The following is a 15,398-nucleotide window of genomic DNA, read 5'->3' as shown; positions in this document are numbered from 1 at the left end:
ATCCCCTTTCTTCCTCATTCTGCTGCTCGGTATGAACATCAGCAAGTCGTCTTTACCATGTCTAGATGTCTAATGTATTGAGTTCCTGCCATGCGATTGGCTGATTAGCAATTTGTGTTACCAAACAATTGAACAGGTGTACCTAATAAAGTGGCCTGTGAGTGTATATAATTGTTAGGAGTACGAAGAAACAAGGTTTTTATAGCATTGATACATATTGATAAGATTTGTTTTACATCAAGCAGATCTCATCTACTGTATATATATACATTTACTGTATATCTAAACTGCTGTGTATGTTTACTTGGTGATTCTGCCTAGGGTGACAATGTGCATATGAGTAGCTCTCTATGTGGAAGCAAGGAAGTGGACAAGAGTGACAGAACTCGCAGTTTGGAGTCCACAGGGAGCTTAGTGCATTATGGGATACTGTCATAATTTGAGAGGATATGTGGTGGCAGAAACCAGAACCAGCCTAGAGGACCATGATGGAACAGTGCTAGATTTCTACTTCCAAACAACGAGGATTTTCTTTTTTTTAACTATTATACATTAGCCACAGGCAGCTCACAAAATCATAGAAAAATATAAATTTAAGGTTTATTTATACTCAAAGTCAAATATCCTGAAAGCCTAATAGTAGCGTTAAAAAAGGGTTTTATGCTGGACTTTGTCCACCAACTAAAAGAAATCTAAAACAAAATTTGCACAAAGTACAAATTTATAATGGGAAAGTCCACATTCAATAAAATCTTATACATAATAAACATGCCTGCAATACATATGACACATTTTTGAATAGCAGAATCAATCTTTAGATTAAGACTTACTTTACAATATCTCCTTCCAGACCAATCACTCGTTTTATAATCTTCTGTTCAGGGTTCTTTGGAGACCTAAGAAAAAAAGGGATATGATTATGTTAGCAATGATTAATGGCATGTTGGGGAAAATGAAGAAATGCTCTATAAGACAGACGATATTCAAACAGTTTTTTCAGTCTACTGTTGACATTGTATTAGTCCAATTTTGGTGTGATGCCCAATTATTATGATGATCATAGATTAAGGTATCATTACTGAAAAACTAGAGTCCAATTTAATTACAGAAATCAATTTCCTGTTAATATAAGGGATAGCCATGAACACAACCATGCATTTCCTAGAAACATTCAGCTGCTCTCCAGGTACATTTATTAATAATATTTTATATAATACACACAGAGGTAATTACCGTCATATCATAATAATATCCAATTTAACAAAATGTGCAAAGTCTTTTTATTGTTAGATAACTAAATACCAGTGAACAATTGAAAATACAAAACTTAAAGGGTTATACGTTCAGACAATAATGAACAGTGCCTTTTGATTTTATGTTTGTCAGTAATTCAAATACTAGTTATATGTAACAGGACGTATTTGACAGAGGTAATGATGCTAATTCAGTGTTTGTCCTGCTTACCGACTGTCCATTTGTCAAGCTGGATGTGAGAGGTTACATAGTAATTTACAATATCCACAAAGCTGAGTCAGGAAACCAAATTAATGAACCAGCAAACAAAAGTGGCATCCACCTTGCTGTAAAGTCATGTTTTAGGTGCATTGGTGGTGCATGTGTGAAGTGCATTTTACTTATGTTACTAATGAACTCTGTGTATTGTATGTTTTGCTATAAACCACATTGAAGTTTCAGCAAGCAGGACTTTTTCCAAAGCAATGCACACGCAAAGCAGCTGAAACATGCAGATGTGATTGGGGACTAATTGATAATGATTTCTACTAGTTATTTCTGCTAATGCACATCTGCGCTACTTGGGTCAGTGCCATAAATGGAACATACCCTTCGTATTACAGAAAGCACACCAGTATTCTCAGAGGTACAAAATATATTATGAAATGTAGTTCTTTTTTCTTTTTACACATCTGTGTAGTTTAATGATGACCATTAAAATTGCACTTTCCAAAGGCATCCCATTGAATGACACATGATGTATCAAATCCCTTAAACATGACAGCAACCTCCGAAAAGACAAGATGTCAGCCTGTCAATCACTAGGTTAATACTATTGGGGCAAACATATTTTTATTAAAAGTTGCAATATTACAGTCATGCAAACACTTTTTGAACTTTAGGATTAATATGTGCAGAAAGCTTTGAGTTTATATGATACTCTTTATTGGCTTACTTAAGTTATTAAAGATGCAAGCTTTTGATCACTTCTTCAGGTTTTATACAACTCTAAAATGATTCTAAAATCCACATACAAAGTACAATGAAATATAAATATTTTTTAAAATACAACTTTTTTTCTTGACAGACTTGAGTAGTAAATGCTAGTGTAAAGGGTTAGGCTATAAAGATAGAGGTTAGAAGTGTCTATTGGGGTAAAAAAAAAAAGAGATAAAAAGTCCAAGCACAATAGTCACCTTAAATTGAGAATCCTTTTGAAAGAAAGAAGGAATTAAAAACAACCAATAATGAGATACAGCTATTTTTCCTGATACTTGAAAAGTAACGGTAATTATTGGGATATACATATCTATAATAATCACAGCATAAGGGGTCTATTATTTTTTAAAGAAAATCACTTTTGAATGTCTAAACATTCATGTAAGCACAACAAACATTACCAATATTGTTTGTAATAGGTGTGTAATAGTTTCTTTCTTTTTTTCTTTCTTTCTTCCCTTTCAAAAGGAAAATGTAACATTTCCTAACATTTAGTTCTACAAAGAAAAATTGTTATAAGAACACTTGATCATGAGAGTTACTATTCACCCTTAGAGAAAATAGCCTAACACTATAGGCTAAGAACATTTGATCAGCAGAACAAATACAAATTAGGGTGACTTCTTCAACTGTGTATGGTCTATAAATAGTCTTGTACGAATGACCGAATGAATGGATTTTGGGCCAAATTAACCTCTAGCTGCAGCATGAAGCAAAGCATTTAGCAGTAGTATTATTACTACTGCTAAATTTGACAGCTTCCTCCTGATTGTTAGGTAGCTGGAACTTGCTGACATCCTAACAACCAATGACTCATCACATCCCGGCACATTCAGCTGTCAGCTGGGATTCCCAACTGATGGCTTAATGTAAACAGTGTGAGGCCCCCCTCCAAAATTTGTACTAGACCCATGAAAAAAAAAAATTGGCGAACTTCACAAAAAAAATCTAGAAAAAATGCATGACCCCCCCCATATTCCATACAATACCCTAATTTGAGCATGCAGCCTGGATGGCTAAGAAAAGGTGGGGGTGAGCAGGTGGCCCCGTTCCCTAAACCATACCAAACCCCAGATCCTAAACATGGGGGGGGGGCTACCTTCCCAGGGTCCATCCTGTGCCTTACTGGTTTCTCTGTCCTACATCTGTCAGGATGTGATGACGCTTTCTAAGAAATACAGAAAGAGCTAAGGTAATCAAAGAAAGTTTGTGTTTTTTCTGCTACTGAGGTACATTAGTGATATATTAGTACATATGGGAGAAATTTTTAGGGGAGCGTTTTTAGAAAAAAAGAAAATAAGTGAGCCGAGCCTTTAAGTGGGACTGTTTGATCAATGTGTGTCCATTTCTATTTGCCTAGCGCAGACATGAGATATAAATCTAACCGTGTTTGTTGCAGACTTGTGAATTCTAGAGAAAATGAGGATTGCTCTGTACTACTCCTCCATTCTCTTTACATAATTTGGAGTTCATCAGACCTATCAACACAGCCTCTGTTGCAGAATTAGGCTAATATAGGAATTTCTATTTTGTTGTTGTTAATTATGACTCTATGAAGATACTCTACTACTGCTAGGATGGTTATTGTAATGTTCCGGTACCTATGGTACCCTTGTTCCTATATTTCTCCTCTCTTTGCGTCCCATCTTGTATATACAAAGGACGCATACACCTTTAAGACCGGATGACATCACTGCCGAGCGCCGCTATGAGCGGCTATTTCAATCGCCGGTTTGCTCTCACTCATCGCTCGTTCGAACCCACATGTTCATCGCACCTACGCCTGAGAAGTCGGAGCTGCTGACATACCTTCCTTGTTGAACTAAGCCGGAAACCTCGCTGGTGATCCGTATCCCGCTACGGGATCACCCCTCTCCTCTGGACATTGTATTTCCTAAACTATCTAAGTGATAAGTACCCCGCAGGGGATTCTTACTAACCAATCTCCTACTGTCATCTACTGCAATTACCAAGACTATCTGTATCTATCTACTCACTATCATCTGCATAAGACTGTCAGCTCTTGGGACTACCTTGAACTATCCTTGCACTAGGTTACTCTGTCTAAAGTATACTCCATCTGTGTCCTCTTACCATCTGCACTATACTTGACATCAGAACCTATCTGCTTACCATCACCTGCAACTCTCCTATACTACTTCTAGTTCTCACCATACAATAGCCTGTCTCTCATCTATATATCCTCATATACTCTATCCCTCCATTAAACATCTATTAATATATAGTATATAACAGGCTGTACACGGTGATGAAGTCCTGAGAGTTGGATATGTTGTTCAACACATTCTCTACAAGGCTACTGAGTGTAATAATTCTGCAGCTGTAAATCCATCCGCAAACAAAAACGCATGAACGTTACAGATTGAACGAGCCTTTAAAAAAATATGGATTCAGCAGAATTATCCACTCATGTACTACAATTAAAACAACAAGTAGATGCATTGATCCATGCACTTACAGAGGTAAAAAATGACAATCAAACCTTGAGACAGCAGCTTGGCCGTCTCACACAGCCTCCTGCTGCTCAGCCCCGTGAGCCTAAGATAAACCCTCCTATAGTGTTTTCTGGTGATCGGAGCAAATTCCGTGAATTTAAAAACGCATGTCAATTGTTTTTCTTGTTAAAACCTCTAACCTACACCACTGACCAAATTAAGGTTTGTACCATCATCTCCTATTTAACGGGTGAACCCCGGGCCTGGGCAGATGCTCTCTTTGGAAAGGATGATCCACTCCTTAATTCTTATCCCTTATTTCTAGCACAACTTGCTACTTTATATGAAGACCCCAATAAGCAGAGTACCGCTGACACCCAGTTACGGGCCCTAAAACAAGGAAGGAGACCTGTTGAAGATTTCGTGGCGAATTTTAAAAGATGGTCCCCTGATTCAGGGTGGAACGACACATCTTTGCGAACGCAGTTTAGACTCGGCCTATCTGAGGCCGTTAAAGACGAGCTCGCCCGAGCGGATTTACCTGGCACTCTAGAGGAACTGATCCAGACCAGTATCAATATTGACAGACGACTACGAGAAAGAAAGGCTGAGAAGATGGGCTCACCATTTTCCAGTCCTTCTCGGATGTTGCCTGCTGACCCTACTCCTATGGAAGTAGGAATGATACGTCCACCTCTGACCCTTTCTGAACGTGCCAGGAGGAAAACCGAACATCTTTGCTGTTCAATTAACATTGCAGTCGGACCAAACTAGGATCACCACCAAGGCTATGATTGACACAGGATCTTGTGGAAACTACATTGACATTTGTTTTGTCTCCTTAATAAAATACCTATTGTTTCAAAACCCAAACCTGTCTCCGTTAATTTTATTAACGGTACACCTTTATCCTCTGGTCCTATCACCAGTCAGACACAGGCACTTCTTGTAACTGCTGACGAGTCTCATGTGGAGACCACCACCTTTGATGTATTAACTTCGCCACATTTTCCAATCATTTTGGGACTTCCCTGGTTACACATACATCAACCAATCATCGATTGGAAAACAAGAACGTTAGCCTTCTCTTCTCACTATTGCAAGACGACGTGTAACCTCCCCACACATGATAGGATCCTGTCTGTACTGCCAGATGACATTATTCCTAAGTGTTATCAAGATTTATCGGAGGTTTTCCTCGAGAAAAACGCTCAAATGTTACCTCCTCACAGGGACTATGATTGTTGTATCGATCTGCTCCCTAATAGCAAGTTGCCTTACGGACATGTATATCCTCTCTCACAGGATGAACTCTCTCACCTTAAAGAGTATCTGGATGAAAACTTGGCAAAAGGATTCATCCGACCTTCTACTTCCTCCACTGCTGCTGGGCTTTTCTTTGTCCGCAATAAGGACTCTAGCCTTAGGCCTATCATTGATTTCAGACAATTAAATGCCATCACAATAAAGGATCGTTATCCTTTACCTCTTATTCCTGAACTTATCGAACAGGTGCGTGGGGCTTCTTTCTTTTCAAAATTGGACCTAAAAGGGGCATACAATTTAATTCGAATCCGTAAAGGGGATGAATGGAAGACGGCATTCAGAACCAGATACGGACTGTTTGAGTACCTTGTAATGCCATTTGGGCTATGTAATGCCCCTGCAGCCTTCCAACGTTTTATAAACGAGATATTCTGAGACTTGCTTGATGTTTGTGTGGTAGTATATTTGGACGATATACTTATCTATTCTCATTCCTTACCTGAGCACATAAAACATGTGAGACTTGTGTTGTCAAGACTACTTGCACATAACTTATATGTTAAATCAAAGAAATGTCTCTTTCATAAAGAGGAGGTACTATTCCTAGGATATATTATATCTAAAAGTGGAATCAAAATGGACATGAGCAAAATATCCTGCATTCTGGATTGGCCTGTGCCAACCACTCGCAAAGCATTACAAAGGTTCCTAGGATTCTCTAATTACTATAGGAAATTCATTAAAAACTTCTCTGCGATTGTGAAACCTCTCACACAACTTACAAGCACGAAGAGACCATTTAATTGGTCAAAGGAAGCAAATGGAGCATTCTCTCTGCTGAAATCAAGCTTTACTACTGCCCCCATACTATGCCATCCAGACCCATCCCTTCAATACATCTTGGAGGTAGATGCGTCTAATATGGCAGTAGGAGCAGTTCTCTCACAACGACCAACAAACACCTCACCTCTTCACCCAGTTGCTTTCTTTTCAAAGTCATTAAGTAGCCCCGAGGTGAACTACCCAGTAGGTGAGAAGGAGTTATTAGCCATAAAACTGGCATTAGAGAATTGGAGACATCTACTTGAGGGCACTCAATTGCCAATTCTGATATATACTGATCACAAAAACCTCCAAATACCTTCAGACTAATAGAACTCTTTCCCACCGGCAGGTACGGTGGTCGTTATTCTTTCTGAGATTTAATTTTTTAGTAACTTACACGCCCGCAGACAAAAATAAAAAAGCGGATGCACTCTCACGACTAGCCGAGAAAGATTGCACTGAGGTTCCCTCAGTTCCTATAATACCACTTGAACGTATTATCGGAGTCGTTCGCTCACTGAAAGAGGAGATTTTGCACAGCATAGGGTTGGATTCACCTCCACCACAACTAACTACTGACGCAGAAGGCTTCCTCTACTACAATGATAAATTATACATACCCCCTACTATGCGAACCAAGATCTTAGAATTGTCGCATGATGTACCTATGGCAGGACATATGGGTATGACTAAAACTCTCAATCTACTCACTAGGCAATTTTGGTGGCCAGACATGAAGACAACCGTAAAAAAGTTCGTTTCATCTTGTGATATCTGTGCAAGGTCTAAAATTGACAACACGAAACCATCAGGATTACTTTGTAGTTTACCGATACCCCAGGTTCCGTGGGAAGTGGTATCCTTGGATTTCATAGTGGAACTACCACCTTCCAAAGGATTCAACACCATCTTGGTATCAGTGGACCATCTGACCAAGATGGCACATTTCACCCCTATCCGAAAACTACCTTCATCCAAACAAAAAGCAGAATTACTTGTGAAACATGTCTTTAAGTTACATGGTATTCCAAAAACACTGCTGTCTGACCGTGGTTCACAATTCATCTCAAAATTTTGGCTAGCTCTATGTCAGATACTGCGAATAGAGCGCAACCTTACTTCTGCCTACCACCCTCAGACCAACGGACAGACAGAGAGAGTTAACCAGTGCATTGAACAGTACCTGCGTTGCTATACTTCGTATCTACAGGACGATTGGGCAGATCTCCTCCCACTTGTGGAATTTGCCTATAACAACGCTACTCATAGCACTACTAAGCAAAGTCCGTTTTACCTGAATTATGGGTTTCATCCCACACTCCTTCCTCCACGTATCTTACCATCAAGTAATCCAGTAGCATCTGATTATCTTGCCCAGATAAAGGATTCTCTGGGATTACTCAACAATACAATATCTCATGCTCATAGCCAACAAAAAAAATACTACGACCTCCGTAGGAAACCCTCTCCCCAATATGCCATTGGGGATCTTGTTTGGCTTTCTACAAAAAATCTGAGACTAAAGATCCCTAGTAAAAAAAACTTGGACCTCTATTTCTGGGACCTTTTCCAATAGAGAAGCTTATTGGAAAAGCTGCAGTACAACTCACATTGCCAGTAGACCTCAAGATACATCCTGTCTTCCATGTGTCTCTACTGAAGCCCCATGTTCCTAACCAAGGAATAAGGCCTACTATCTCACCTCCACCTCCTGTACAAGTGGAGGGTGGAGAAGAATTTGAGATAAAAGAAATTTTGGATTCCCGTTTCAATAGAAGAAGACTCCAGTATCTTGTACGATGGAAGAATTATGGGCCCCAAGATGACACCTGGCTGGATACCTCCGATATCCATGCCCCTAGACTGATTCACAATTTTCACTCGAAATATCCGGAAAAACCAGCTCTAGAGGCCTTCCGGAGCCGGCCTTAAGGGGGGGGGGGGGGTACTGTAATGTTCCGGTACCTATGGTACCCTTGTTCCTATATTTCTCCTCTCTTTGCGTCCCATCTTGTATATACAAAGGACGCATACACCTTTAAGACCGGATGACATCACTGCCGAGCGCCGCTATGAGCGGCTATTTCAATCGCCGGTTTGCTCTCACTCATCGCTCGTTCAAACCCACATGTTCATCGCACCTACGCCTGAGAAGTCGGAGCTGCTGACATACCTTCCTTGCTGAACTAAGCCGGAAACCTCGCTGGTGATCCGTATCCCGCTACGGGATCACTCCTCTCCTCTGGACATTGTATTTCCTAACCTATCTAAGTGATAAGTACCCCGCAGGGGATTCTTACTAACCAATCTCCTACTGTCATCTACTGCAATTACCAAGACTATCTGTATCTATCTACTCACTATCATCTGCATAAGACTGTTAGCTCTTGGGACTACCTTGAACTATCCTTGCACTAGGTTACTCTGTCTAAAGTATACTCCATCTGTGTCCTCTTACCATCTGCACTATACTTGACATCAGAACCTATCTGCTTACCATCACCTGCAACTCTCCTATACTACTTCTAGTGCTCACCATACAATAGCCTGTCTCTCATCTATATATCCTCATATACTCTATCCCTCCATTAAACATCTATTAATATATATATAGTATATAACAGGCTGTACACGGTGATGAAGTCCTGAGAGTTGGATATGTTGTTCAACACATTCTCTACAAGGCTACTGAGTGTAATAATTCTGCAGCTGTAAATGCATCCGCAAACAAAAACGCATGAACGTTAGAGTTATTTACTATTTACTATATTACACTGAGCATTTGTACATGTTTGCATTCTACTTATTTTTAAGATGTATATGCAGATAATACACAAATCTTTGATACTTCATAAAACCTAACGTCTCCACTCAAGCTCCTGTAAATCCATCCGGTGTTTCCTGCAATGGATACTGGCTGGGCAGGAGTCCGTCTAAATTCTCACATACTGTGGATATTCATAGAGAAAGGTCCCAAACACCACACACCTAGCAAAGTCATTAGTAAACAGGTAAAAACAGCCTCAGCCAGGCATCAAGCTGTTTGAGGCTGCTTTCACCTGTTTTTTAATGTGTTTGGACCCTTTTTCTATACCAGTCTTTTATTCCACATTTCTTGTTTGTATACTTATATGCTCTGCTGTGTCAAATACATTTCTCATCATGTCTCCCAAGACCCTCTGCTCTCTAGCTCACTTGTTAAATCCTCCCTTGCTCACCTCCAGGACTTCTCCCGAGCCTCTCTCACCCAATGGAACTCCCTACTGTATCTGTTCAACTATCTCCTACTCTGTCCATTTTAGACAATCCCTAAAAAACAATCTCTTCAGAGAAGCCTTTCCTGCCCTTCCCAACAACTGTATTTTCATATTCTCCATTAACTCATCCTTCACCGTTATTACCTTTTGTATCACTTGACCCTCCCTCTTAGATTGTAAGCTCTAACCAGCAGGGCCCTCTGATTCCTCATGTATTAAATTGTTTTGTAACTGTACTTTCTGCCCTCATGTTGTAAAGTTCTTCACAAACTTTTGGCACTAAATAAATACTGTATCATAATAATAATAATATTTATAATAACAACAATGTATGTTCAGCACAATATACAGGGCGTGACAACTCAATGAAATATAATATTCTATATTGAACAGAAAGTTTTATTCACAAAAAAACAGAATCTCAGACAATGTATGTAAGGTTAATGAAGTCAGATTTTTAGTTTCTTGGCAAATTGTTCATGGACCTATTATGACAGGTAACATGTGGTACATTTATTTTTGCTAGAGACATAAACAAAGCAGAAATTACCTATGTGATGTGTAGCATTTAAGCATTATAGAAAAAAAAGAGGAATGAACAAACATGGGGGGGATTAATAAGTCAATTAAACCTTTTCATGTAATTAAACATGAATTGGAAACCTATCCACAAAAGTACCCATTCTCTAGACCTGTGATACCCTTGACTGTCTTTTTAAATCCATCCATAAGCATTACTAGTTGATTAGAATGTAAACTATGTAAGCTAATTACTGACCTCAGTGTTAATTCACACTCACTCAGCAATAATTGTAATGACCTTCAATGAGCATCAACTTAAATCAGACTGGAGAATATTCAATCACCGAGTGGTCACTTTTTGCCGATAATAATATCGTACATTTAAAACTTTGATTTATTAAAGTCGCTCCAGGGAAACCTTTGGATATAAATTATGCTCCTTCTAAAGGTCTTAGTGTAAGATTAGGAAAAGTAATTTAATTAAAGTGTTAAATTAAAGATTTCAGAGTAAAGCTTTCGCTCACCTAAATAAATAGAGTTCATAGTGACTATCAAAGTAATGCTTAATAGGTGAGTATTTGTCAATTGATCATGCTATGAATTATGTATATTTCCTTCTATAATAGTAATGCATCCCAAAAAAATTGTACTTATTCTGAATATATTAGGGTAGAAGGAAAGACAAAACACTAACACATTTTAATTGTTTCTTCCCCATTGCCCTGTATTCAGTGCATACATTGTTGACTGGTGGGAGTTAACTGTCCAATGCCCACTAGCTAAGGACTCCAACAGGATGATGTCATGCTCTACAGGAACATTGTTGGGCATACACAGAGCGACATTTGCTGGAACTTTGCAGTCACATGACCACAATGAAAACGTCTGCAGTGAATACAGAGCTATAGGTAGGGAACATAGAAGATGTGATTGTGGTTTGCCTTCTACTTTAGAATATATTTATAAAGGCCTTTCTCTTTTGTGGAAATTATCAATTCTGACACTTTTACCTATTTATAAACCCACTCAATTTATTTTCTCTTTCACTAGAAGTTGGCATATCTCTCCAGATTTTTCACATCTCAATTTTGAAGGAAAAATGAAGACTGTCATTGCTGAGTGCTTCAGTACTATTGACCTAGAACAAGGTATAAACTTGTTCAATGACTCATAGCATCAGTCAAGATGATCAGTATTGCAGCCAGTTAACTAAAATTTTCAAAACAGATTTCAGTAATGGCAGGCTCCATATTTCTGTTAGTATAGGTTATCTAGAACATTGCAATGTCTTGTGTGGAAAATGTATTATTGGATAGGACAAATTAAAACCAAACAGCATTTATGTTTCCTATCTTGTAAGTAGTTAATCAATTATCAAGCAAGATCATTTAGATTCCAGATGTAGCTTGTGTTAAAATATCCACAATATTATTATATATCATATGAGCTTGTACTACTAATGATACTGTGTACAAATTACTATGTACAATTTTTATGGCCTTACATGTTCGCATTTTAACTCAAGAACCACAAATGTTAATTGTAAATTGTCTGAGTTCAATCTATACTTATGAAAGAAAAAGATTAAATCTGAGCTGTGTGTGCACGACTCAACAACTTATTGTTTTAAGGGTTGTGGCAAGATTTGACTCTGGACCTATATGTTACTATATGGATATACACAGGGATTTTTTTCTTAGAAAAAAGGTGCAGGAACTCAACCACGACCCCCCTCAAAACCCCCTCCCAAAACTGATCAAAATTTCACTAACAGTGGGAGGGTCTTAAGGGCGAATCAAATACCAGGAGTGCATTATGTTCAGGGGTGTGCTACGTGCAGAGTTCAGGGGTGTGCTACATTCAGAGTTCAGGAGTGTGCTAAATACATAGTGCAGAGTTCAGGTGTCTGCTATGTGCAGAGTTCAGGAGTGTGCTAAATACATAGTGCAGAGTTCAGGGGTCTGCTATGTGCAGAGTTCAGGAGTGTGCTAAATACATAGTGCAGAGTTCAGGGGAGTGCTGCGTACAGAGTTCAGGGGCGGGCTACACACAGAGTGCAGTGTTTAGCCTCCTTCCACAGCTGCTTAGTTCTGCATCCCCCATCCACATCTCACTTTTATCCCTCTTCCTCTCTAGTACCTCCCCTCACACTGTAGATGGATTCACCTCTCTCACTTGCAGGAAGATCATTCAGTGGGGGTGTCAGCATTCGCACTTCACCCCAGGCTTGGGCATCTCTTTTGTTCTCATACTGCACTTGGAAAACACAGAAAGCCAGACCTCTGTGTTCATGAGTGATAGTGGTGAGCAGGGAGTAGAGGGCCTAAGCCAAAGGTGGTGGAACTCAGTTCCACCAAGTTCCAGCTGAAAAAAAGTCCTGGATATACATAAGGAACTGATGCCTAATTGTATGCTGATTTACACTGTTGTCTCTGACCATCCACAGTGGGATCAATATGTAACAGTTTTGTCTACCCAGGCACTTTTTGGGCTCTTACTGTTGTTTATAGGTCTCATGCACGTTAATGAAAATAAGCAACAATTTTTTCTGCCAGAATTTGGCAGAAAAACTCCTTTAATGTTACAATTTGTATGCGCGTATGGTGTTTGAGTGTGAATGCACTTTACTGGCCAGAATATTAAGTCATTCTGACTATTGGAATACATTTACGCGCATATAAGTAGATTTATGCATGTTTAGATGAGTTTATGCACATATGCGTGTTTTTTTCTGCTCAAAGGCTCTTCTCAGAATGCGCCTTCATTGTTTTTTTTTTCTGCCTATAAATGCTCCTCTTTAAATACCCCTAAAAATGCCTCTGTGTGCATGGCAGCAAAAGCTAACAAAGAGGCTTCATTCACACAACTACAGAGAAAATAATTTTTCAAGTGTTTTTTATTTACAGATCTAAACACAGCCGCATTGCTTTGACTGAAGGCATTCACACAGGTGTATAAATGTGCACTGCTTTCTGCTCTGTAACACAAAATCCAAAAGTCTGTGTCTGAGGACATACATATACACGTATGCCAGGTGCAGATATTGGAAGGAAAAAAAAAGGACAGTCTTACGAAAATATTTAATGATCATTTGTTGGGACACAGGAGGCATAGCTAGGCTGTATTGTACTTAGGTTGGTATTGTTACTTTTGTACAATAATTGGAAAATGCAATAAATATATCATTAAAAAAAAAAAAGATCATTACACGGAATCTTTTGTGATAGAAAAAATATGCAGAAAAAAATGTAAATATTTGAGTGCCGTGTGAATTTAGCCTTACAGGCATAAAAAAAAAGCTGAACACATGTATAAGTGGCGTTTAAGTTTTGTGTGAATAAAGCCTTAAAGTTAAAGCATAACTCAAAGTTGCGCTCATCCCACCATGCATTTACTTTTTTTTTTTTTTTTTTAAGTTTTCTCCAGGAGTCTTTTAGTGAGTCACATGATGAGGAAGTGCCATTCTCTGCAGAACCATTTGGTGAGCCCAGGCTAATATGATGATAGCCTGGGCTCATGGGATGGCAACATCATTTAACCTAGACAAGGACCGGCAGTAATAAGCACAGGAGGATGTAAAGGGCAGCACTGGAGCATGGCGAAGCAATTAAAAATTTAATGTGACTAGAATTTAAGCAATCAGTATGGGCAAGAGAATGGGGAACCCTAATTTGGCAATAGATAGAAAAAAGGGGAAGAACGTGATATTTATTTTCTGAGTTGGACCCCAATCTTGGAACTTTTTGTAGTTGCTGCCTTTGCTATGCCATGATATTACAACATGTCATGCAAAGTTTTCCACATTTAGTGTATTAAAAATAAAAAATATGACTATTAAATATTACTACGCACCTGGTAGCTTCTATTCAAAATGCTTCCCCCTAAATCTGGATACACACTTTACAACTTTTGTTGTTAGATTTCCTTTAGATTTACCTTCAACTATGTAGTGTAAGGGCCTGCCTCATTGCATACAAATTGAAAGTGTTTAGGTTTGACCTCATATTAAATGGTTTTGGTAAATTGTATAGTGTGTATCCAGCTTAAATGACCCATTCAGGTTTCCAAGCTTAATTCATTGATATTCAAAAGCTTGACTCCAAACAATTAAACTGTTAGTCCAGATAACATCAACAAGACAATCAATTATAAATTAGGGATTAGAACAGTTTTACCTGGTGAAACGGGTCATGTTCAAATTGTGATTAAAATGCTCAATGATATACTGGAAACCATAGAAAAAAAATATTTACGTTGAAGGTCTTGAGAAAGCTTCATTCATGATATGGTACAAACTTGCCATTAAAAAAAAAAAAGCTTGTACTCCAAATGCAGATCTGATAGGATCCAATTAAAAAAGTAATACCAATTAAAATGACATGGTTTCTAGTTATCCAATTTTCATATAATTGCAAACACTACTATAAAAATATTCTTAATTACAAATAATTAATAGGGAAAAACTGAGAGACCATAACATGTTGCTATTATTCAGAAGTAAATGGTAATGTCAACTCAATCTAACCTTCCAATTGACTAACTTTCAAAGTACATTAAGAAACTGCTTAAAATGCAGATAAAGTAAGCTGAGTAGTTATGTGAACTTGACCTTTTTGTTGTTAACAGGAAAACTATTTGCTGTTTAAACTATCTGTTTAACCTCTCTTGCTGACTTTTCTTCTCTTTTTTTTTTCCTAACGCAAAACTAGATAACCAGCAGAAATATTCATATACACAAGATTTGTGATTCTGCTCACCCAGTGTTATAATTTACACATATCTGTCATACAACTAGGTAAGTCACTTACTGCCCGGTTCGGCAGTAGAAATTCTGATTCAT

The 15,398-nt window shown here is 38.4% G+C and overlaps 1 protein-coding gene across 1 annotated transcript in view; it reads right to left on the bottom strand.

The window, feature by feature from the left end:
- Nucleotides 1-15,398, bottom strand: part of IMMP2L (inner mitochondrial membrane peptidase subunit 2) — a gene marked incomplete at its 3' end in the record, with an annotated part of 1,518,208 nt that overhangs the window by 486,808 nt on the left and 1,016,002 nt on the right. The window contains exon 4 of the mRNA XM_082255169.1: nt 831-896. Within this exon, the coding sequence (XP_082111295.1) occupies nt 831-896 (66 nt within the window). The remainder of the gene's footprint in view (nt 1-830; nt 897-15,398) is intronic.

This window comes from Pelophylax lessonae, assembly GCF_965119305.1.
Source record: "Pelophylax lessonae genome assembly, chromosome: 4".
NCBI lineage: Eukaryota > Metazoa > Chordata > Amphibia > Anura > Ranidae > Pelophylax > Pelophylax lessonae.
Note: the sequence above shows the minus strand (reverse complement) of the source record. Positions and strands in the feature narration are given on the sequence as shown.